Here is a 27,059-nt window from a genome sequence, read left to right as displayed (position 1 = left end):
ATCTGTCCAGTGAGAGGCGGGACCTTAGTTTCATCAAACTGTTTGTGTGATGAGTATTTTTAAGTGTGCCATGTTTTCTTTTGTTTTGCAGCCTACTTTTTTTTAACGGCATGGTGGTGCAGTGGTTAGCACTGCCACCTCACAGCAAGAAGGTCCTTTGTTCGATCCCTCAGCTTGCTGGGGCAGAGCCTTTCTGTGTGAAGTTTACATGTTCTCCTCTGCGTGGGTTCTCTCTGGGTTTTCTGGCTTCCTCCCACAGTCCAAAGACATGCATGCTAGGTTAATTGGTGGCTCTAAATTGCCCGTAGGTGTGAATGTGAGTGTGAGTGGTTGTCTGTCTCTATGTGTCAGTCCTGTGATGAACTGGCGACTTGTCCATGGTAAACCCCGCCTCTCATCCAATGTCAGCTGGGATAGGCTCCAGCAGCCCGCGACCCTTACGGAATAAGCGGTTACAGAAAATGAATGAATTAATGAATAATTTAGCCTGCTTAATAAATCAATAAAATATTTTGATAATAAATCACAAAAATAAAATATTTATTATGATGGACTGTGGAAGATGAGAGACTTGAGTATCACAGCCTAAGGACAGATGTACAATGGAGGTACCATTTCCTTTCAAAGACTTAAAGAATAAAATATGGAAGATTTATATTATATTTGTATATATGGTGTCACTGGTGTGCTGTTTAGCTTTGACCTACAAATTTTAAACACAGGAGTAAGAAACTGCTCCATACTGTAATGTTAGTAATCAAAGTCAATAGTATATGTGTGCCTGTGTGTGCATGCATGTGCATATGTGAGCACACTTCATGGCACCCCTGCAGTCAGTCAAGTCAGTGTCTCACTTGGGCCACCCCTGTTGTAAAAGTCTGGACACGCCCCTGTGTTATGTTTCTTACAACTTTTAATAACATTTTGACTTTGCAAGGGACATAAACCCCGGTCTCCTGGGTGAAAGTCCTGCATTTGTTTGAGCCCTCCACCCACCCCAGCGTCTATGTGGGCTTCCTCCATCTTTGCAGTACATCAGCAGCCCACGACGTCTCATACATACAAGGTAATATTCACCACTTTTCATGTGGATGTCCAGTCAGTGTTGATGGTAAATGTAGTCAACTTAAGCAATAAATACATCAGTGCTGTTATACTGACCAAGAAAGCTGAGTTCCCTGACCTTAACCCTAACCCAGAGGAGGAGACCAGAAATCCAAGTTGAAATAGCTTGTAGTTCTTCCTTAACACTGATGATGTCACTGTGACATCACTGGATGCAGGAACAACAACAGATTTTGCAGCAGTTTTCTTGGTCAGTATGGCAGCACTGAGAAATTCAACACTGACTGGACATCCACATGAAGAAAAAGCACAGAAATTTCCCCTTGAAGCAGTGGTTCCCAGACTTCTTCCGACATGCCCCCTTTTCAGAATCTGGAAAAAGTTGGTGCACCCACACAGTTTTTATCAATCATTAATGATAATTGGGGATGAAACTGATTAAAAAAAGGATTCAGAAGTTTCATTTAAGTGAATTAAAGGTCAGCAGGATAGCATCAGCAAGGACTACAGACATTCAAAGTGTCTGTGTCTGATAATAGAGAAACTGTTTCTCTCTGAACCCTCAGTCTGTGGCTGCAGGATGATAACAGAGAGGACCTCACCCTTTACAAGCACACACTTGCAACTATATGCAAGGGGACAGACAGCCAAGAAAAGAGACAACATATGAGCATATTACTGTAACAGCATGGTGGCTCACAGCAGAAAGGCTGAGTTGGTACCACCATGGAGTGGTTTTGTCAGGTGTTGGTAAGGGGACCTTTTCCTTGCTTGGAACACAAGCTCAGTGTTGAGCTGGAGGTGGGGCACTGTGAGATGTTAGCCAGGCCAGGCAGTGATGTGTGCCTCCATCTGAGTGTCACCACACACCCTCTATATAAACTATTGCATATGCATTTACTCAACTAGTGTGCTTACATTTTTTTTTTTTTTTAAGATTTTTCAAAAGCTAACACACTGTTTTGAAACGTGTTAAACACTTTTGATGGTGTAGCAGTTAGCACTTTAGCCACACAGCAACAGTATGTCTACGCTGTGGTATTGCTACTTTTTTTTTAAAGGGACAGTTCACCCCAGAATCCAAAATACACATTTTTCCTGTGGTCTAGTGCTATTATCTATCTATACTGTTTTGTTGTGAGTTGCAAAGTTCTGGAGATGTCAACTGTAGAGATCTCTGCCTTCTCTCCAATACAGTGGAACTAAATGGCAACTACTCCTGTGATGCTCAAAGCACCAAACACTATATTTCAAAAACTCAACACCAGCATCTCTTTCAAGAAATCATGACCTGTCTACTCAAGGTAGTCCACAGACCTTGTAGTGAGCAGTTTCAAGTAGAAACTACCTCCTCTCTAGTAGAAAAGAAAGTAGTTCTGGTAGATTCCACTGCAGAAAGAAAGTAGTCCCTACATAAAACAAGATAATCCTCAGATCTTGTAATGAGAGGTTTAATGTAGGAACTACTTCCTTTCTGCAGTGAAATCTACTCAAGTTGTTCCTACATGAAAGTGCTCACTGCAAGGTCTGTGGATTATCTTGAGTAACTTGGTCCTGGTTTTTGGACAGAAACTCTGGTTTTGATTTTTTTCAAATGTATTTTTGGCACATTAAGCACCACAAGCCAAGTGCCATTTAGTCATATTATACTGGAGAGAAGGCAGACATCTCTACAGCTGATATCTCTAAAACTTGCACTCACAAATAGCACTACAGGCCAGAGGAAAATAAATATATGTTTGATTTTGGGATGAAGTAAGTAAAAGATCTGAGTGCTTCTACCACTGAAGGAGAGAGTCAGGGAGTTGTCTTTGCCTTAGTGCTGTTAAATAATTGATTTTGTAAATATTAATGAAATTACAGATTTGGATTTTTCCCAGCCATCTTTTTCTTGTTTCTGTGACGCTGCTACATTTTTTAGTCCAAAGTTTTAACATATTGGCAAATCTGCAACATAAATGTCAAGCCTCATGCTGTTGCATCCTTCAAATGAGGTTTTGTAAGTGTTTATGAGAAGAGTCCATATATTGTCTTCACAACATTGTGAACTAGAAGTTTCCTGAAAGCTCAAAGTTCATGACAACTTCCCATGTTATAATAATTAGTTCATGAGCTCCATTTGAAGGCAGCATCTGTCCTGCTGGCAGTTCCAGTTCTGTTGCCATGGTTACACTCACATGGATCACTGCATACTACAGGAAATGTCTTATTTTGATGACTCTGAGGCAACAGTATCTTATAAAGAGCATTTTTACATCATATTTTGATATATTTATGCACGTTTATCCTCAACAGACATCAGAGGAACTATCAGTAGAAAGAGTAAGTCCTGCTGATTCCACCAGTATGTGTAGGCTGTAATCTGCCTCCTGTGTTGCTAGTTTGACCAATTTGACAGTTATGAAATGCTTAAGCAATTTTTTACACTAAACCTGGTTATCAGCTAGGCTACTGTGTATGTGTGTGACTCATTTGTCTACAGGGAAGACATGAATAACTAGAATATTTGTGGGAAGAAAAAGTGTGTGATTGCTGCATCTGCTGCTGCTTCTGATTGCTAACCTTTTGAAGGAGTCCCAGTAAGACGTGTTGGCAGTGCACGTCTGAAAATATCCCCCAAAATCAGTTGTGACTGAATAATCCATTCAAGAGATATGAGGGTATTTTAGTAATGGCCGCATGGGGTGCTGTTTGTTGTCAGGCTTCAATATGTTGTGCACATGCTTATGGAGCAGCTGTGTACTAAGTTTTATGTCATTAAAGACAAGGGAACTGTAGAAATATCCAGTTTTACTGACAATGTAGCGCCCCCTGTTGGTAGAATTGTATGACATTTTACACATATTAACAGTTTAATGTTGCTGTACATGCAACATTCAAAATTTGGTCACAATCCAATTTGGCATTGGCATTGGCATATTAGGCTTATCAGGCCACACCTCCAAAAGTTTGATAACCAATTACAGACAAATAGATTTCATATATAAAAAAAACTGATAACCTTTGTTTGGAGGGCTCTAAATATGATTTGCTCCAGATTTGGTGAAAATTGGATTAAATACGTGCCAAAAGAAGCAAAACATTTGTTTACCTAAAACTCAAAAATGGCGGAAACACATAAATGCTTAATAATCATCCCCATGGTGGCGCTATTGCTCCATCGAGCACCTGTGAACCAGATATGATGACTTTTTCATATATAGTATTTGAAATATTGATGAAAATAAGCAAACTCCCACAGACTGCCATTACAGTAAAAAATGAATATTTAAATGACTGTAGCAGACATCGACATGAAAAGCAATAGCACCCATAAGAAGGATATGCTTTATATGCAAAAATTTGAATGTGTCTACCTGCAATAATGTGGAAGGAATAGCGATCCAAAAAAAAAAAGGAAAATATAGAGTGAAGATAAATAATGAATGAGTGGGTGGATAGTTGTGGGTTGGTGGAGGGTTCTGCTTCAGGCCCCTGAGAACCTCTGTCCGGCCCTGCACAGAGCCACAGGCATGCACACACCATGCAGCCGCACGCAGCCTTCATAAAACCGTACAACAGGAGCTGGATCAGGATCAGTGGAGGCTGGCAGGAGGTGAAAGAACATGTGGATTTCAGGATATTGCGATCAAAATCCTCAGAGCGCTGGAGCTGATCCTGTAACAGATCTGAGGGCAGCTGATGGATGTGTGTGTGTGTGTGTGTGTGGATGATGTGCGGACAGAAATCACCACCGTATCTTTTCAGCTAGCTCTGAATATCCCGAAGAGGGAGAAGGAAAGGAGGAGACAATTTCGGACGCCACCATCGCCTCTCTGGATGTCTGCTGTGTCCTGTGACTGACCGGCCCGCCGCAGGATCGGCCACCGGCAGGCCAACCCCCCCGCTCTGAGTGAGGAGGAGGAGGAGGAGGAGGAGGAGGACTATATAAAAGCGAGCAGCGGCGTTCAGCGGCTGTCAGTCAGCAGATCATCATCATCATCATCATCATCGCCTCTAGTGTCGCTGTTCGACCTGCACTCTGACTGGGACTAATCATTCCTCTGTGTTATCAGGACCCACACAGCAGCAGCAGCAGCCATGTCTCATGGATGGGGATACGGACCGACTAACGGTGAGGATCACAGCATCCAGCCGCTCTCATGTGCTGGATGTGCAGGTTAACACTGGATGTAACAGGTTCACTACATGCTGCCACATGCTGGGCTGCATTTAGCATCAGTGCAGACAGCAGGCTGCACTGCAGTCACCCTCACATTCCTCAGTAACACTGTCTTACTTCTATTACATTAACAACATAACAGTAATAACAACATAACAGCATTCTCAGTGTGTATGGGCTGCAGCCCCTCAGCAGATTGTACATGCAAAATATATAAGACAAACTTTTTAAAAGGTGAAACTTCTCCACCAGCATCTATATTAGCTACAGCATTAAAATATTACACATCAATGGATCAAGGGATGTTTTATGTTAATTTTCCCATTTGCTATTAATTATTTGGATTATGGATTATAATAATTGAACTGAGGTATCATGTGAAGGATCTGAAAATAGCTTCACTGTAAAACCCAATTCTCAAATTATCTCAGTATATTATAACCCAATCTCTTTCCACCACTGATTATTTGTAGTAAGAAGTGAAAACTTGAACTTTGTTTAGAGGTTCTACTAACTTAAAAATGTTGTATGTAAGGACATCTCTGAAGCACCACAGTACTTCATAAAAATGCTGTGTTTTCACAGATTTTTCCTTTATCCAAAAATTGTAGTTTGGATATTGCACTCTGACATATTGTGATTGTACTTCATTGTGCAGCCCTAAGAGTAAGGATAGACACCAGAGGATTATTTTTATTGCAATCAGTGGTTGAATTTGAGGTACATGTATTATGTATTCAAGTACAACTATGACTTCAGTACTTCTGTTTACTGTCCATTTTCAATTTAAAACATTACATTTTTTACATTATACTGAAAATACTTCTGTACTTTTACTTATTTTTGAATAACCTTCACTATTAATGGATTATTATTTTTCAACTGTGACATCATGTGAAGTATCTGTTTATGTCTTTGTACACGAGTACCTGACAAGAGCCGAGTCACAGAGGTGAAGGAGAGAGAAGAGAGTCATAATTCTTAGTCATAAATGAGGTGGAATTACTTTGAGGAGGCTGGTGTTGAAGTGCTCCACACAGAGCACATAATATAAGGAGAAAACACAGTGTTGTATGAACATAAACTGATTTGAATGATGTATTTGTAGGACCTGACAAGTGGGGAGAGAATTATCCCATAGCTGATGGGCCCAGACAGTCTCCCATCAACATTGTCCCAAGGGAGGCCCAGTATGACTCCTCTCTCAGGCCTCTGAAACTCAGGTATGAACCATCCAACGCTAATAACATCCTCAACAACGGACACTCCTTCCAGGTGGACTTTCTGGATGACACAGACAGCTCCAGTAAGTGTTTGGACATTTATTCATTTACTTATGTACATCTGTAATCCAAGCCCCAGCGTAAATATTCTCTTTTTGCTGCCAGTAACATAATAGTATAGTATAATATACAATAATGTAATATCAAATAAAAGTTACAGTAGTATTAGTAAACTTGATCTGTCTGGTTTCTGGCTCCACCCTGCTGTGTGTACTGCAGCAGATAAGAGTGTCAGTTTACTCTGATAAATGTCCTCATCATTATCTGGAGTTCAGCAGGACATCTACAGGACTCCACCTCTCTGCTGCACTCACACTGCTTATTCAACATTCATTCAGCAGTGCAAATGATAAAACGCATACATTTTTTGTTAATTAGATATTTATTGTGACCCCAAATTTTCTCCCAACCACTGACATTTAAAGGGACAGTTCACCCCCAAAACAAAAATACGCACAGCATGTTTCCCCTGGACTGTAGTGCTGTTTATCCATCTAGATAGTTTTGGTGTGGGTTGCAGAGTTTTTTTGATATCAGCCGTAGAGATGTCTGCAGTTTGTAAGTATGTTTTTGTAGTAGAAAAGAAAGTAGTGCTGTTAGATTCTATTGCAGAAAGAAAACACACAAAACTGCTCACAACAAGATCTGTTGATTATTTTGAGTGACTGAATCAGGATTGTTGGAAGGATACACTGTTTTTGAACCCCTCAAATGTAGTTTTCACGGCACCACAAGCCGAGTGCCATTTAGTCCCATTATAGACGATGTCTCTGTAGCTGACATCTCCAAAACTCTGCACCTCACACCAAAAAATCTAGATGGATAAACAACAATACAGGCTGTTTTTTTCACATTTAATACCAGCAGTGTTTTCTAGGAATGAACAGAAGAGACACTGAAGCATGAGAAGCCAGTTACTATGGCAACCATCATGACAGGAAAGACACAGAAAGGTGCAACAGAGGCTGAAACTACATGCAAGGGAATCTCCAATTAAATCGACACTTCAGTGGCTGGGGGACACACAAGAGACAGATTAACAACAGGATTAGGTCTAAATTAAAGTGACAGAGACCTGAGCTGATGACATCACAATGACAAGTGTTTTTTTTCTTATGCTGTCTAAAACCACACACCATGCACTTCATACCCAAAATGTGTGCTATCGACTCCACATGACTTTTTGAGAGCCACCTTGCCAGTTGGAGAGTAACCATGGTAACCTGTGCCAGCAATGAGCTAATTAAAAAAATATGTTATGCCCAGCAAAGTGAAACCTTACATACTTACATTTTCATTGAAGCATTATCTATGTTACACCAGAGCTGCCTTGAGTGCTGTTCGTTTTTGTCTGTTATGAAGTTGTTGTTGTCATCACTACCATATTGCATTGTGGGATGTTTATGCCAGTGTTGTGTCCAGTGCTTACATTACTGTAATATTTCCTCAGAAATAGCATGCACCTCACATACTGTTGGTTTCACTGGTGGAATCAAGGGGGGGCCGGGGGTAGCAACCAACCCCCTTGGTGCCCCCATCTGAAAAAAGTATGCAAAAGTGCCCTATTGGATGCCCCTGTAGTAGATGAAACATGATGAAGTGCGCTTTAGGGTGCCCTTCAAGTGGAGTGAATGTGGTGAAGTGCCGTATAGGCTGCTCTACGTACAACAAAATGCCTCTATGTACCTTTAAATGTTTTAATAATAGTAATAAAATAATAATTTCCTATGTTTAATTACACTGTGGTAGCAGTTGTTGTGCTTTAAGTTACATAATAAAATGTCAATCTAAACCAGAATTAAAACTGTTTTACCATAAATGCACCACAAATTTTGCCACGCGTTGCACAGCTACTGCCTTTTTTATTTTTATTTTTCACCCCTGCCCTGCAGGCAATGTGAGTCCACCACTGATTTCTTAAAAGGGTTTTGGACACACTAAAGAAATCTCACATTTCAGCAGGCTAATTAACATGTTAGTATGGAATTTTGGACTCAGACCTGATGGAGTTCCTCAAACTGTTTTCACAGGCTGAGTAGTGCTAACCATAACCTTTACTGACATCTGACCTGTACGTGTAAACTTTGGTGGATTGCCCCTTTAGGGAAAATAGTGTTTCTCTATGTTTTGTGGTTAAAATAAAGTAAATATACTGTTTGAGTTTGCACCTCTGACTGAAAGAGTATATGAAACTGACTGAAATAACTGCACCATAACAACAACAGTTACACAGTGGAGTAAAAAAAATGTGCATTTGAAATTAAAAATAGTCAATAAAGTCACTGAAAAGAATATGAACAAGTGAAAGCAAAATGAACACATATTAACTTATACAAGTCCCACCATGTGCTTACTGACTGTATGATAATGTGCAGGTTACTGACTGGCATGTTAAACCCCCTGAGTGCATCTCTAATGATTGTGTTGTTCTGTTGTAACCAGCCCTGACTGGAGGTCCTATTTCTGGAACGTACCGTCTGAAGCAGTTCCATTTCCACTGGGGAGCCAGTGATGACAGAGGCTCTGAGCACACCGTCAACGGCATCACGTTCCCCTGTGAGGTACTCAAGATGCTGCACTCACCTCAGTGTGGATTCAAAGATGCTTACAATCACCACATACACACAGGCTTAGAGAGGAACAGATTTAATATAACAGGATTACGTAATAAGAATACAAAAAAAAGTGGCTGTATGCCATTACAGTTACAGAAAAAAAAGACATAATCAGATTATAGTTACATTTAGCAAAAATGGGGATTATTTAGATGGATTACTATTTTAAAATACATTTTAACATAAAGAACAATATACTAACCACATGCAGTGTGCACACTCTACAGACTAACCACTAACATTAGCTACACAGACCAACCACTACTGTTAGCTACACAGAAATCCAGTTACAGTTAGCTAGCTAGCCTGTCACTACTACTACAATCAGTAATCAGTAATTGTATGGGAATACATTTTTAAAATAACCCTCCCAACCCTGCATATACATCCTTCACTCTTGCTATGGAATAAATAACTAGGATGGGTGGTGTTCATGCTGGAACAATCCTGTTTTTGCCAAAAAATTTGAAAGTAATTTCTTTTTAGAATGATTCTTAGAATTTTGTTCACATACAGTACTAAGAACTTGGGAAGAGGACTGTAGGGCAGGGGTGCAGCTACACATAAAATTGCACTGTGCAATGAATTGATTGATTCCAGTATCTTTAGACCACGTGTATTCAAATGTAACTGTTTTTAGACTCAGAATTCATCCTCCAGAATTGAATCCCTTCTCATGTACATTTAGCATTAGATCTTCATATGGAAATAGAAAGTACAGATAAACAGCTGAAACATGTGAGTAGTGTGCACAATGACAAAATAGGGGGGTCATGACTGTGGCCATGAGGAGATTAAAGGGCAAACAAGAAATCAGTCAGATAAGGCCGACATTATCACACATGCACAAGGCTCAGAAGGCTGTCAGTAACCTAATCCAAGTGTCACAGTATTAAAGTAATGTTACTAGATTACCTTGTGTGACGTTTGGATTACTTCAACACCAAATATGATGAAATTGTTCAGCCCAATATAATGTTTAATGTTTGCCCAGACATTCTTTCCTTTGTTATGTGTAAATGCATGTTTAGATTAATGGCAGATAAGATAAATATATTTTGTTAAGTAACTTGAAGTAAGCTCCCATAAACTTATTCTGGGGCTTCTGTTTTTACCCCCGCATGTCACCAGCATCAACACCTACAGCCCCAAAGCATTTATTAGCAGCAGTAGCAATAGTAATGGTGGGATTGACAGGTTAGCTAGGTAACTGGATTTCTGTGTAGCTAATGTTAGCAGTTGTTCTGACCTGTAAATGTTTCTTCAGATTAGATGTTGAGTTTATATAATGTGGAAATTTCCACCCTGTCAAAGTGTTTTTTCATTAGATGTGATAATAAACTGACTGTAAGATCAGCTGATTTCATCAGAGCAGAGCAGTGCTGTGAGACTCGACACTGAAAGGCTGTAATGTGTGTGCTATAATCGGATTCAATATTTTTTTCTGTAAATGCAATGGAATACAGTCACCTCCTTAAATATCCTGATTACATAACTCTGTTACATGCATTCTGTTACTCCCTGATCCTGGCTGTGGGACAGAGGTGCATCTACCTAGCAGACAGTTAATTAGTTGATTCCAGTATCTTTAGACCTTATACTTTCAAAAAGCTAAGAAAATAAATAAATTAATAAATCAATTATTCAGTATTCCTCCACCAGAATTTAATTCCTTGTGGTGTGAAGAGGATTTTTAACAGCATCTTCACAGGGAAACAGACTTTACAGATGAGCAGCTGAAACAGCTAACTGAACACATAAGCAATGTAAAAGTTGCCATGAGGAGAATAAGTCAGCAGGACATCAGTAAAATAATTACTACATTATCACAGATGCACCTCACTGTTTCTGATGTTACGTTTCGGATAAGATGACTCTGTCTGTTAAAAGTCAAACTGAGGTTCTTCTTCCTGTTAGCTTCACCTGGTGCACTGGAACACTAAGTACCCGAGCTTTGGAGAAGCAGCCAGTCAGCCTGATGGACTCGCTGTGGTCGGGGTCTTTCTCAAGGTGAGTCATCAGTGATTCATCACTGACAGTCTGTCAGTCTGTAACTGCACTACAGAGCTCAGGGTGGGAAACTGCTTTAAATATTCATGTCCTGAGGAAAGAAAAATTATGAACACGATGTGTGTTGTGCTGCAGATTGGTGCTGCCAACCCCAGGATTCAGAGAGTTCTGGATTCCTTGGATGCCATTAAGACCAAGGTAAAACCAACAGGACTGCTCATAACACTTCATAAGCTTGGGAAACTAACAACAGTACTGTCATAACAATGACTGACGATTGCTTTCCTTCTTTCTTCCTTTCCTTCCTCGCTCCCTGTCCTCCATCCTTTCAGGGAAAGCAGACCACCTTTGCTAACTTTGACGCAAGGACTCTCCTTCCTGCTTCTCTGGATTATTGGACCTATGATGGCTCTCTGACCACGCCCCCTCTGTTGGAGAGTGTCACCTGGATCGTCCTCAAGGAGCCAATCAGTGTCAGCCCTGTACAGGTACTTCACCTGCTTCACATACACTCACTTTATATCAAATGAAAACGAGTAAGAGAAAAACACACTACACAGAGAATCAGGACACCCTGAGGCAACACAGAGGAGAGATGTGTATTTGAAGAATTTGCTCATTGTCAGAAATATTGCATATATGAGAGAAGACAAACATCTGTTCAGCTGATATCTCCAAAACTGAGGAACTCACACAAAAACTATCTAGATGGATAAGTAGCACTACAATTAAATACGTATTTTTGATTTTAGGGTGAACTGTCTCTGTCTGATCTGACCTGCAGACGATCAGAGATGTTTTTGAATCCTGCAGGTTCACAATAATGCAGGGAACAAACACTACAGCTTCTACAAGTATGCATGGTTAAAAAAGTATATCACAAGCCATAAACAATAGTAATAGTAGTAGTAGTAGTAGTATAAATTCAGTCATATACAGTATGCATATACAGTATATATTATACAGTATAATATACAATAAATATTAACAATATAGACAGTAGAAATATCATTTTTTCCATACCCTCCAGAAATACAAATAATAATGAAAGATAAAAATGTATGCACACTCGTAACCCTCAGAAACAGTCTCCTGGAACCTTCTTTAGAGCAGTGATTCACAAACTTTTTCCCCAAAGCTCCCCTACTTGTATCTAAGGCTAACTGAGCCCCCCAGCCTGAGCAAGGACTTTTGTAGAAATTGCAGCGTTTGTGCTGGAAATCCTTGAAAACACTTGAATAATAATGTTGTGTTTTCAAGGACTGAAAGTTCTTGGATTCTGGATAAAGTGCTTGAACTGCTTGAAATTGTAATCAGATTACTTCCTTAATAAATTGCTGCCTGACTGAATTAGCTTGTTAAGTTTTTAGCTAAAGAAATAAAGAAAGTCAGATATTGCTGAGCCAGGTTCCATAGGATTTAATGAATAATCATTAATTGATTAATTGCCAAATAAGAATTTAACTGATTAAATATGTATTAACTGATAATTAATCAGTAGTCTAGAAATGTCAATAATGGGCCTCAATTAACAATTTTTTTAGGAAAACTGTAATGTAAAATAAATAAATGTAATTTAAGTTTATAATTATTATTTTTTATAGTCTCACTTAATTTTAAGGAAACTAAAAAAAAAGAAAAACAAAAAAGAAAATGTTATTATTTTCAACTGAGGAAAATGCACAAAATGTGTTACCCTCATAGGAAGCCAAGTCTACTTACAGACAGATGACACTTTCAAACATGAAACATATGTTTGATTGATAATAGCACAATAACATGTGATTTAATTTGATGAAGAGGTGAAATACTAATTTTGTATATAAATATGTAATTTACCACAGCTGCAAGGAGCTGGAAAACCTTGAAAACGCTTGAAAAGAGCCTGAATTTGATTTTGGTAAAGGTGCAAGAACCCTGAAATTGTGATTTTAGTTAACATGTGCAAGTCTGATTTTGAGGACCTCAGAACAGACAAAGTCTTGGGGATCCCCTGTGATTTCTGGTGACCCCTAAGGGTGGCCTGGACCCCAGGTTGGGAACTAATGCTTTACAAAACCTAGAGTGAGTTACACATTTTTAAATTTATATTAGCCTTGTTCATTGTTCCATAATTTAACCCCAACAATACAAATACATCTTCTTTAAATGCCTTCTTCAGCTCTTTGCACAGTGAATTTACAAACATCTGAAATCATATTTGCTTTATTTTATAATATACCAAATCATTAAATGTTACATAACATTGGATTTTATAAACAGTGGATTAGTGTAATCATAGTAACCAGCCTTGTTAATAATACACAAATAAGATAAATGAGGAAGTATAAGTGAACAATAAACAAAGCCTAATTTAATATAATTTAAGAATAATTTAATGTATCCCAGGATTTATACAGGATTGCTATTGTCTGTTTGTGTCTGTTTTTTCTTTTGATATATTCAGTATATTGTTTCCATGATCATTTATTATCAATCACAATCCAAATTTTGTCTCAAAAACTCTTTCAATTTCAACATAAAACAAAAGTGGAAAAGATGTGAATGTATCATCCAGATTTGGGCATGTACAATTGAAATGATGCTGTCATTGTCTTGCAGATAGCTTCTTCTTCTTGTTAGTTTTATTGTTTCTTATGAAACATGACAACCAAAACAGCAGCAATTTCTTGAACATCCCACGACACCAAAGGCTGGAACATAGAGGAGAACAAGCTCTTGTTTCAGCTATCACTGTTCTGAGATATGAAGTCTGGTCTGCACTGTGTAATAAAGACACAAATAAATGTAGTGTTGAACTTTAGTTTGAGAGCCAAACAACTGAAGTAAGGCCACAGCTGGATTACACACTGCATTTAATTCAAATATAGGGAGGTCAGGAGAGGTCACATGGGTATGGATGTAAGTATAATAACACATGAGTGTATGTGCATGAGCGCGCACACAGTAGCCTGTGTGTATTTGTGGCACTTCTTAAATACAGGCATTTTTTTTGACAGCCCAACTGCTGCTTTGTGGGTTGGACATGTTGCTGCCTCAGTGCAGCTTTCCAATCATGTGGTCTGCTGAGAGTGCTGCTCAAGTCTCCAGAGGAAGCTTAAAGTGTTCATCTTCAAATGAGAAAATTAAAGGTGTGAAGTGTTGCGCATCAGGGAGTCAGAGACAGAAAAAACAGCCAGTAAATTACTGCAGAATTAACGAGCTGACTGTTTCCTCATAAGTCTCTTTGTTTCAGTATATCCAAACAGTCTCATACACAGGCTGGACTGTGTATGAGACTGGATTGTATGAGGTACTTATCCATAGTCAGTGAATTACCTACAGTCAGGGGTGGCACACAAATTCTTTACTACAGTAGAAGTACAGATACTTCTCTGAAAGTACTGATTCAACTTCTTAACTGCAGTAAAAGTGAAAATGTACAGACCGAGATGAACTCAGAGTCTAAAAGTAAAAAGTCGCCCTCTTTGGCTGTGACGTCTTGCTACGTCTTTTTCCTATTTTACATTTTTTTTTAATCTTTTTTTATCTTGTTAGATCTTTTACATTGTTTCTTGTCTTGTCTTTTACGTCTTGCTGAGCATTTTTTGACGTGTTACGTCCTTTGTCTTGTTACGTCTTGTTGAGCCTTTTTTGTCATGTTACATCTTCTACGTTTTGTTACATCTTTTTTGTCTTGTTACATCTTTTACATCATGTGACATCATTAACATCTTGTGTTTTTTGTCTTGTTATATATTTTTTTTATCTTGTTACGTCTTTTACGTCTTTTGCATTTTGTTACGTCTTTTTTTTTTTTATCTCGTTACGTCTGTTGTGCTTGATTCGATTTGGATACAGCAAGGAATAATCTTTTCTATGTGTTATTGTCCCACGTATTTAGGCTGAAATCTTACTGATGTTAGGAAAGCTGTGAACGATGCAGAATAAAGATAATCAACAGTTTCCCTCAAATGCTTCAAAACTTCAGTAATGAGCCTGTTTTGAAAATGTGTTGACCACCATCTACTGTAGGTAACACAGGTCGATGGAGAAGGGTTTACTCACTATCAGAAATACTAACTGAGTAATAAGTACCTCACACAACAGCACTTCAAGAAGTCCAAACTACCCCTTTAAGAGTTTAAGTGGTTTAAGGAGCCAGTTTGTTGGTCAAACATTGTCAAGGTCAGGAGTGTAAGAGGCCATATCATGCTTTAGAGCAGGGTGGGTGTGTGCCCTGTGTTTTAACTTAGATTACAGTGAGTGCAGTATCTCCAGTGGGCAGTTTGCACTCTATCTCTTTACATAATTAGCACAGCCTCACTTTACCTTCATGTGACATTAAACCCACAGACAGAAGGTAATGGGCTTTTCCTCTGAAAGTTTAATGCTCAGTTTTCGCTCTCTAAATAAAGTTCAGATGTACAAGTAGAAGATGTTCGTTCCTTCCTATGATGTGGAGATGAACACAATGATACACTGAAGTGCAGATTTGTACTTGAGCATCGCTGAGTGAGTCTGCTGAGGGAAATTAAATCCAAGCTCACCAGCTAGCTGAAGGCTAAATGACTCCCAGAGGAGCTGTTGTTTATGCCACACTGCTGCTTCAGTCGCTCGCACACGCATGTATGCATGCGCGCATACAGACACACAGACACACACACACACACACACACACACACACACACACACACACACGCACACACACACCCTGGTCTTTCCACTTTACATGTCCTCTTGGTTGCTGAAACTTAGTGTTCAGAAATGTGTTTTGTTTTGCAGGTAAATGAAGGACAGAATGGACAAAACAATCAGGAAAACAAATAGAAACAAAATTATAATAAAAATACAAATTTAAAATGCAGGAAAACTAAAATTACAATATTTTAAAAAATATGTTGAAAAAATGATAAATGAAAATCAGTAGGATGAAGTAAAGGGACTAAAATTATATAAAAAACTGATTGAAGCTTTAAAAACCAAGATTATAACATTATTCTCAATTAAAATTTTAAATCCAGATTAAAAAGATGGGTCTTTACTTTTAAGAATACTGAGAGAGCTTGTTGCCACTCTGATGTCCAGAGGAAGTGAGTTCCACAGTTTGAGGACATAAAAACAGAAGGTGCTCTCACTGGTATGAGGGACATTTAAAAGAAAAGTGGTGGAGGACCTCAGTGATGTGGCCGGAACATAAAATGAAAGAAGGTGTATGGAGGAGTGAGGTCATTTAAAGCTTTATTAACAAATAAAAGAACTTTAAAACAAATTCTGAAAGATACAGGAAGCCAGAGTAGTGCTTTAAGCAGCGGGGTCATGTGATCCATTTCATGGTTTTGGTTAAAAGTCTGACTGCAGCATTCTGAAGTAGCTGTAGGTTTCTTATCGACTTTTTGGGCAAACCAGTAAGAAAAAAATTACAGTAGTTTAAAGGACTAGTAATAAAAGCATAAGTATTTCTACATCTTTCTGAGTTTAAAAAAGGCAACATTCCTATATTAAAAAGAAGGTTTTAATAACACTGTGATGTTTGTGATGTTGATTTTAATCTGGCCGTTAAGAATCTCAGTTTTATCCTCATTTAGCCTTAAAAACTTTTGCTTCAATCTCCTGTGTGCATAATTTGACAAGTCTCAGTGTCAGGAGGGCTGTTTTTTTTTTTTTAACATCACCACATGCACATGTGAGATAAAGATATTTAATGCAGTCATCTTGCTTGTGCTCCTTCACACCCTCCTACTGTGGTGTAGGAGGGTGTGAGGGAGCAGAAGCAAGATGACTGCATTAAATATTACATTTGTGCTGACAGGTAACTATTTAACATGACCCAGGTACTAGGAGTGTGCAGTACACTGCTGACCTGTTTTCTTAAACACAAGTTTACTTTGATTTGACCCACTGAGGATAACAGAGCTCATGGGAATGTTTCATCATGGTTCTTATGCAACACACACCGTGTCCCATCTGCATCAGAGACATGATTCTATAGAGACTGAAAATACTGATCTGATGGCAAGTGAGGACTGGGACACATCATGTCCTACCAAAAGAACTTACAGAGTAACTAATACCAACACTGTGATTCCATTTTTTGGGAAAATGTATTCTTTAAGTATTTATATGTATGAAATATATGGAATTTTTGTCTGATTTAACTTTTTTAATTTCTAAATTTGCTCTGTGTCAGGAAACAGCCTTGTCCCAGATGATAATTCACAACTTAAACAATTTAAATGAGTCAAATGCCTTCAAATACAAAACTAACAATTCCTACTGATAAACATAGGTGTAAAATGTGCTGTTATAATAATCTTTGCTGGCTCTTTAAAGCTGAGTCTCAGGTTTCCAACATGCTTTTACAAAAACCTGATTTAATCAGGCATAAAAAGGGTCAGCTGTACTTTTAAAACCCTGTCTTACTTCCTGGCTTAAAAAGGCAGAACTGTTCAAGCTCTGGTTAACTTTCTATTTTTAGCCAAATTCATTCAATAATATTTCTGTCAGATGTGTCTCCACCATAACATGTCGACTCTGTGGTCCTTCTAAATCAAAGATTAATTAGAATTATGGTTTAAAAATGTGTATTTTGATTAACATTAAGAGACTCTGAGACACTTCAAAAAATAAAATGAGCGCTCACTGCGACTCTGCTGTGAAATGAAAAAATTGAACATTTTGTAACATAACATTTATTATCTTTCAAAGTTGATGTCAGCATTTAATAAAAATTATAATCACTAGGAGGTTGGCCTGTTACAATGTTTAATAGTCAAGAGTTTGATCTTTTAAAATATATTTTACAGCAACTGAAGAATAAAATAAAAATAAAAATAATACTTTTAATAATTCTCAAAAATGTGTGACATAAAATCACATATTCTTGTTGATTGTTGATCTTGTTGACTGTTATAGTAATATAGGTGACACACACATTGTGTTTAAAAACTGATTATTCTGCAAGAACTCACTTGTATTTGGATTTGAAAGGTCACCCCAGCTGAATCCTCTGGCCCCTCCCTACATGTGGCCCCTCAGATAGCAATGCTATACTCTGACTGGCACAGTAATGTTAACCATGATAAACAGCAGGGCTACGACTATGTGCTGGCCCCTCCTCAAAGACACACACTCTGTCAGAGGGAGAGCCTCTCGTAGGAGAGCTACTGGCCCCGCCACAGCACAGGTACACACACAGCAGCTGTCTCTTCTAGTGACCGTCAAAGCTCCACCGGACTCCAGAGGAGACACACAGTGTCTGACAGTAGCTGCTGGTTGGCTCTGCGCTGCCTTCAGGAATGCATGTTGCTGTCCATGCTTGGTTGTGTGCTGCTCAGACAGTGTCCCCTGTGTCCCTGCACAGTGTGGCCTGTTCAAGAACTCAGTAGACTACACTACTGTTGCTGTAACATAACTAAGCCCCTTGAGGCAAATTGTGATTTATGATACTGGGTTATATACGAATCATTCTAGAAATAGATGTAGGAGGACTTGTAAAATATGACGTCTGACGTGTGTAACTGTCAACAATTAAAGGTATGAACCAGTAGTGGAATGTCCCTGTAATGATGGTGGAAAACTTTTAAATCTCCCAGCTTGAGTTGATGTGTGAACAGCCTGTAAGTGGACAGCCTGAGCAGAGCCGGTCCTGACCTCCATGGGGCCCAGAGCAAAATTCTGCTTAGGGGCCCAACTAACTGACCGGACAGTCATGTAAACCATTTGCCACACAGTCACACCCCAGTGCTCCCACTACAGTCCTCCTTACTTTGAAACAGTTTGCTCCATCTGTTGGTCAAAGAAGAACAGAACAGAACAGAATGAGGTACAAAAAAAAAAACACCTAATATTTAATGAATAGAATGTTTTGTATAGAATCTTAAGAAAAGTAAATATTTGCATTAACATAAATAAGAAATTTTAGAATATTTAAAATGTAGAAAATACTAAAACATAATACTGATCTTTGGGTCTGATGTTTGGTAATTAGTCAGTTAATTTATTTTAAATTCAATATTTAATCAATCATCGGTCAGTCCAGAGTTATATCAAGTACTGTACTTATTTTTATACAGTTCCATTTTATCCAACTTTATGCTTCTACACTACATCCCAGAGGCAAAACGTTTTAATCCACAAACCTGAAAAAGGCTGTTTTCTGATTTTTTAGATACATGGTTTTCACAGGACAGTTATTCTACAGACATTTGCTGGTCTTATAGACCATGATATATTGCAGTAGATTAAACCACAGTGGCCTCTAAACAGCAGTAACATTAATGTAATAATATAAATACAGAAACATCAGACATAATAACACTGACAGAAGCATTTTACTGCAACATGAATACGTTTACTTTAACATTTATCTGATAATATTGCCATACTTTTACTTCAGTAAAGGTTTTGCTTGTAGTGAAGTATTTTTACAGTGTCATATTAGTACTTTTGCTTCAGTAAAGGATCTGAATACTTTTTACACTCCTGGTCACCTCAGAGGAGTCACTTCATGTCCATATATTGTCTGGACAGACAGACAGACAGACAGACAGACAGACAGACAGACAGACTGGCCTCCACAGAAGCTGCTGCAGGACAGTGTGCACACGCATATGAACGCATATGAACGCATATGAATGCATATGAACGCATATGAATGCATGTTCATGCATGATACGGTTATGTTTTCTGTGCTATAGATTATGAACACCACTGCACATTGGTGCTCATCAAATGTGATAAATAGTTATATTTCATTCTCACTTTTGTCAGACACAAAGTCACAGAGCCGCCCTGGATGTGTCTGTAAGATGACAGACAGACAGACAGCCTGCAGCACAGCTAACATCAGACAGACAGACAGACAGACAGACAGACAGACAGACAGAGGGAGGAGCATCACATATTGCAAACTGTCACATCAACTTAACTTGTGGAGGAGGAAACACAAGTTTACCTGATTACTGTTCGCTCTTGTGGCGTTATTTTCTCTTTAGTTCTGCTTCATCCTCACATCAAAGTTGAGAACATTGACACCCGAGGGTGAGGCAGGGCCCTTGTGTACTTCACAGGACCTTGCAACTTGTGTAATGTTAGGTTTATTGATTTAAACTTTGCTCTTAGTACCTCCAGCCCTGTCATTTGGTAATCCCGCTGTGCTCCTGCAGGTGATGATGGTGTTAAACATGTTAGAAATGACACTTTTGATATTTCAGTTCATGCAAATGCAGTCCATGGAAATCAGACACTGACTGGCTGTCTCTCCATTTCTGTTTCTCCATCCTCATTAGATGGCCACGTTCCGCAGCCTGCTGTTCACTGCAGAAGGAGAAGCTCCGTGCTGCATGGTGGACAACTACCGGCCCCCGCAGCCTCTGAAGGGCCGTCAGGTCCGCGCCTCCTTCAGATAAACCCTGCTTCATCTTCTAAGTTTTCTCCCCCCTGTGCTTCTCCGTCCCTCCTCTCTCAAACCTTTCACCTCTTCCTCCCAGTGCTCTCCACATGCTTTAGTCTTTAGTTAGTTTATATCAGCTCTGCTGACATCAACTTGAAAATAGAATAAAAACCATCTGCTTACGCTTTCTACTACATAGACTACCTGGATGTATCTTTAATAAAAGAGCTTACGTGATTTTTACGCTTTGACACTATTGAGACATAGGCTCTGATTATACTTGTTATTTCAAGTGTTTCACAGAAATTCAAATATTCTAAAAGGAGAAGTTATGTTTCTTTTATTATAGTAAGTATTAATAACTATAAGATCAATTAATTAATAAAAAAAATAGTTAATTAATTAATTAACAGTAATATACTTTGTTAGCATTAGTGCACTGAAGAAAAGACTACGTAGGCAACTGGATATTATGGGATCATGTGGTCATATATTACAGTTGAAAAGCACACGCAGCCCATCCAAGGTGGATGTAGGCCAAAATTACATGCAGGGATATGTAACAAAAAATAACAACAATAAGAAGAATTCATTTATCATTTCAAAATATATATTATGTGCTTGTTTATCCTTTTCTGAAGGCCTCTCTATGCACATTATTGTGTTGTGAGTCATTCTGCAGACAGCTGCTCAGATTGTGAAAGCTAATGTTTTTATTGATGCCTCATTTTGTCTGTCTGAGACAAAGTGATCAGACCGAGTGTGGACGTGAAATTCGTCAGCGGGAACTACACAGCTGCCACTTCTATGCAAGTAGCTTTATAGATTCATGATCAGCTCATGATGGTTATGTTAATGGAACGCTCCAGTATGTTGTACAGACCATCTTACCCAGTTATTGGCTGATGGTCCAGCCTGGGACCACGTCCACACTAATGCATGGAAATACAAAAGGTGTCATTGTTCTGTCCACTCTGGATAAATGGAGTGTTTTTGTAAAAATGATCCAGAACCCTCTGAACATGTGCATTGCTGTGGTCAAGGCTTTAGCCAACTGAGTGGCTAAAGCTCAGTGGCTCTACACAAGTGTCACTCCATTTTTTATAACAACTATGACAACTGAACTACCTAACACCACAGTGCATTAAACACTGTCCTCATTTGAGACACAGTTATGTTAAAGAATGAAAGAAATAATTTAAAGGATAGTTGATGACTATTCATATACACATGCTACAGTATCACCATATATGATAGAATTTCTTATTAAACCAGTATACTTTTATCAGCAATGTCTGCGGTCATTACTCCAACTGAACTGAGATCAGACCAGCGCAATGTGACTTTTTAGCTTTTATATCAGTGTTACAAAAAGATGAAATGTTATTTTAAAAAAAAGAAAACATCAGCTTCAGAGTGTGGCTATTGTGAAACAAATGTAGTGTATCATGTCAAACTGCTGTCAGATATCAGATGGGTAAATGTTTTGCCTGAATCCATCATGTCATTAATGGAAAAATCATTTTTATCAATAAAAACTCATAACTTGCACATGTCTCCTTATTTCTTACAGTCCTCACATTCACACTTCAGGATGACTCAACACAACATTCTTCTTTCAGTATTTTTAGCAATGTTAGCAGTCTGGCTGTTGCCATCTTGGCACGTCTGACTTTAACCTAAACTCTCAGGTCATCAAAAACTGGACAGAGGTGGAGTATGATGGAAGCTGAGGCAGCCAGATGAAGCAGCTAGCCATCTGTGACATCACCCACCTGTCATCAGGGTGGAAGTTACTAATTACAAATACTCAAATTAGTATTTAAATTAGTATAGTAGATTTTCAAGTCTGTACTTTTACTCATACGTAAGTATGCATTACAAGATGTAATCTACATAGTTACTTTTAAACCCAAAGTTGAGTACTGAATACAATTTGAATTAATATCCAAACCTTTCATCTGTATTTTGTTGATCACAAATGGGCCAGTGAAAACAAGGACATACAACTGAAAAACTAAATAAAATGCAGTGGCAGCAAAATGAATCATTTCTAGTGAGAAACATTTTTAGAGAGGATAGAGAGCTGACTATTATAAAGTCACAGTGAAGTTGACCTTTGACCTTTTGAATATAAAATGGCATTGCCTCATCATTTTATCCTGTAAGATATTTGTGTGTAATTTTGTTCTGAGCACCAAATGAATTGGTTTTGCTCTGCTTCTTCTTTTTCTTTTTCATCCTCTTCAGCCACACTTTTGAGCAGCTAAATGTGCACATGCACAAAGATAAAAACATACATACTCGTTGCGAAGCGACGGAGTGACATGAACAAGCAGCCCCGCAAGCAGCAAAAACTTTCATTTGAACATAAAGTACTACCAACATCAAAATCCGAGATAAATAAGCTTGTTGCCTCATACGTAGTAGAAGAAATGTTACCTCTTTCTACCGTCGAATCGCTGTCTTTTCGAAAGATAAGTCCTTTGTCTGTTCTACCTCCATCTGATGCATCTCAGGCAAATATACAGTAATTAAGAAAAAAAATGTAACCAGTAATATAACTAGTTACTTTCTCCAGGGAGTAATAAAGTAAAGTAAGGCATTACTATTTTTGAGAGTAATATGTAATATGTAATATATTACTTTTTTGAGTAACTAGCCCAAATATTGGTCATGTTTTGGGCTCTGTCATGCTCCTCCTAGCTGGTTGATCATATCCAACTCAAAATCTGGCCAGAAAGGCCTTAAGACCTTGGTAATAATATATTGTGAAAATTGTGATGTATCATCAAACAGTGTTGCCATGACAGCAGGGCAAACTTCCATATGTTGTCAAAACACAGGAAGTAGTATTAACTTCAGTATAAGTGGTCAAATCTCCCTGAAACAGTCCAGGCCTGAATATATGAAACTACTTTCATCAATGGTCTTTGGCTACGCCCTTTAAAGAGCAGGCTAAACAATTTCACCATATTTTATATTGAGACAATCCAAAAGTCACAGGAAGTAATAAAATTGCATTACTTTAATATTGTGATACTTAGACTAGGTTACCAACTACATTTTTAACAGGTAATTAGTAACTTGGAATACATTTTTAAAGTAACCGTGACAAAACCTGTAGATACGACTGCAGAAAGAAAATAGTTCCTACATGAAACTGGAGAAAGAGATATTGTGCCTTTTTTTTTTTTTTAACCATGAGTCAAGTGCCATTTAGTTCCATTATAATCAAAAGAAAACTGACATTTTCAAAACTCTGCAACTCACCAAAACTGTCTAGATGGGTAAACAGATAAGAAGAAGTAAAATGATCTTGGGATGAATGTCCCTTTAAACACTTAAACGCCAGTAGTTTTACCGTTTGTGGTTCATTTCTGTACACGGTTGGAGAGGCAGAGAATAATTTGCTGCTCTGTACGAGTGGTGTCTATAAAAAGAGTGATACATGTTTAATGACCACAGTCACACATGCTAACAGTATTCACACTGAGCTGCACATGTTCATTTCATCTGCAGTCAAACACACCCAAACAATTGACATGACACAGATTGTTTGATATGAATAATTTGTTTGTATCCTCACACTGTTTAAATGGAGTGAACACATTCTCACACTGTGGGGTTAAACCAGCTCTTTTCTGTTATATTAATCATGTGTTTCTTTGTCTTTGACTTACTGTGGTTGTTGGGGGTGGTTCACTTCCTGGTTGAACAAAAGGTGTGTCTGAGGGGCGGGGCCTCTTAAATCTGAAAGCCAGCTCATGAGACCAGACCATGTGCTGCTGAGTCAGAGGGGGGTCAGGCTTTATTTAGTTTTTGTCTTGTATTAGTTGTAGTTGACGTCCATCTTGTTTTCCCCTCGTGTGTTATTTGGTTTGACTTGGTCTCTATATATGTTCACTGCTGGATCCACAACAGTTTTTTTTTCCTTCCTCAGCCACAGAGACAGCTGCTCCATGAAAGAGGCTTTTTATAGACTCACAGGTACGTTCAAGAATTAATTCATTCATTGTATGAAATGTTTAGTGTTAATGTTAGAGGAGACAAATGGAGGAGAACCTCCATTTCATTGTGTCTCTGTCCTGAACTCACATGTATATTTAAAGCTTTTGTCCAGTCTGCACAAGACAGACTTCATCAGACTCTATTGTCTAGTGTCATTTAGTTTATTTGAAGTGTAGCTTTAAGTGTCTCATGTCTATCTTGAGCAATCTAAAACTACATGTTCCACCATTTCCTGTAGTCCACAATGTCCACATCACCTGTAGCAAGTTTATACATTAATGTCCTGTCGAAACCAGTGGGACCAAATGTCCTCCTTTCTACTTCGACTGATTTCTCTCATTTCTCCAATTTTTAAAGATGCTGCTGTGAACATGATATTGTAATAGTTGTATAGTTAACTCTGTAAAATTGTAAATAGTAAACACTGTAAAATTCTCTTTAGTAAGTTAACTCAAATGTATAACTTCTGAGAAATTAAATTATAACTTCAATAACTTGAACACACTCATGTCATCATCATCCTCAACATAAAAATTGGAATATAACTGAAATCAAATTATTTGCATTAGTGTCTCTAATGCTGCATGTTTCATTGACATCAAAAATATCACCTAACTTGTGTCAGCTGCTGTAAAAGAGGTCTGAAAGATTCTGGAATGAAGATCTGAGCCTGGCCGCCATGTTGGAAGAAGCCAAGGTGGCTACCAGGGGTGGGCACCCCTCTCACCACAGGTATTTTTTTAATTTACCTTATGTTAAAAGATTTAGCTATCATTGAAGGACATCACTGTGGTGTGGCGTCAAGTTTTGATGTTTCATTATGAAACAGGAAGTTGTTGTAACTTCATCAACCACATACGTAACACATCTGATAAGATACCCAGCCTAAATACATCTACAGGACAATATTTAGTCAGTGTTGTAAAATGGCCCCATTGTGCCCCCTACAATATTTCAATGAAGCAGCCCCCACGGTATGTTTCATCAACATGTACAAAAATCAGTGGGCACATGTTTCATGTCCAGGCGTTCAAAAAAGCCTCTAGGAGCCACAGACTAAACCCAACAGGAAGTCGGCCATTTATGAATGAATTATCAATGTTGGCGCTTCCCACGTTATTTTAACAAACTCCTTTTAGAGAATTGATCAGATTGACTTCAGAATTGGTGTGTGTCATCTAGACTAGTTTGTGATCAAAAGATTTATCTGTTGTTGAAGGGTGTGGCATGGTGTTTTAATGTCTCGCCATGAAACAGGAAGTTACTGTAATTTGAGTATAAATGATCCAATCAGCCCCTTTACATGTTTGATAAAAATCCCTTCATGATCACATTTACATCCCAATCAGGAGTTATACTCATTGTGCCACCTGCTGGCAACAGGAAGCAAGCCTTGTGTGACAGTCTTCATCTGATTTGCATGAAATTTTCAGTGTTGTCTACACTTAATATACCAGGATATAACATATAATTAGTGGCTGTGCTGTAGTGCCAGCTAGTTGAGACAGGAAGTGGCATCATACTTCTCCCTGCGGTGTCAAAAACACATGACAATTCAGAGCCTTGTTGTCCAGTCTGGTGATGAGGTGCACATCCTGATTGCTGTGAGGGTCAAAAATGTGTTTGGTGAGGTCACCTTGACCTTTGATCACCAAAAACCAGTTCATCTTTGCACCAAGTGAACAGTTGTGTCAAGTTTGAAGAAATGTCCTCAAAGCATTCTTGAGATGTCTTGTTCACAAGAATGAGATAATCTGAAAATGTCCCTGGTTGTACAAACATAAAGGAATACAGTTGATTTTTTTTAAAGGTTTTTCAATAATTCAGAATCACAGAGGTCCTTCAGCATACAGTCATGAATGTGAAAAAAAAAAATTACTTTGGTAGGTTCTTTAGTGTTGGAGATTAGCTGCTGACAAGCTGGAAGTACAGTGATCACACAGACTCACGCACACAGAAATTATTACATGATAATAATGATTGTGGTGAGTTATATATTTAAAAAAAAGCCTTGTACAGTTGTCAAGAACATGGGGGTCATGGGGCTCTGCGTGAACTGACTAGTTTTGGGAGACAGCCTCAAGTGGCTTTTTTGAGGAAGTGCAGGTTTTGTCACATGTTGGAGGTCGCTGCATGGTGCCACCGTGAGGTTGACATTCATGGATTTAAGAGAAATGTCTTGACTGATGGATTATCATGTAATTGAGTATCCATGGTTTCAGGATGATGGTGATCCTCTGACTTTCTTCCTGCATCGTCAATGTTGTGGTTTATGACTAAATACACACAAAGCTAGTCTTGCATTGTCAGACATCTCTCCACAGTGCTCAGTGTTGGAGAAAGGTCTGGCTCCAGATAAACACATTTTTATAGAGGAAAAAAAACCCACTTTGCCTTGTTTGCTTTTCTTTAAACCAATCACAAACATATCTGGACAGAGATAAACCCAGGATGCAGTTATGGTGCTGCTGCGAAATAGTGTTGAGGTGTAACTTGTTTTGATGGAACATTTGCACTTTGGAAGATGAGTTCTGGAATTA

At 38.4% G+C, this 27,059-nt stretch overlaps 1 protein-coding gene across 1 annotated transcript; it reads left to right on the top strand.

Moving 5' to 3' along the window:
- Positions 1–5,001: 5,001 nt before the first annotated feature.
- On the top strand, positions 5,002–22,059 carry cahz (carbonic anhydrase). Its single transcript, XM_084732631.1, has 7 exons — positions 5,002–5,179; positions 6,336–6,533; positions 8,953–9,071; positions 11,043–11,135; positions 11,271–11,333; positions 11,468–11,623; positions 20,405–22,059. Exons 1-7 carry the CDS (start codon positions 5,146–5,148, stop codon positions 20,522–20,524), a joined length of 783 nt encoding a protein of 260 aa, XP_084588757.1. The 5' UTR covers positions 5,002–5,145; the 3' UTR covers positions 20,525–22,059.
- The last annotated feature ends 5,000 nt before the right edge of the window (positions 22,060–27,059 follow it).

Source organism: Lutjanus erythropterus, chromosome 12 (assembly GCF_056507025.1).
Source record: "Lutjanus erythropterus isolate fLutEry1 chromosome 12, fLutEry1.hap2, whole genome shotgun sequence".
In the NCBI taxonomy this organism is placed as follows: Eukaryota; Metazoa; Chordata; class Actinopteri; order Lutjaniformes; family Lutjanidae; genus Lutjanus; species Lutjanus erythropterus.
The sequence above is the reverse complement of the archived record's forward strand: the minus strand, read 5'-3'. Positions and strand labels throughout refer to the sequence as shown.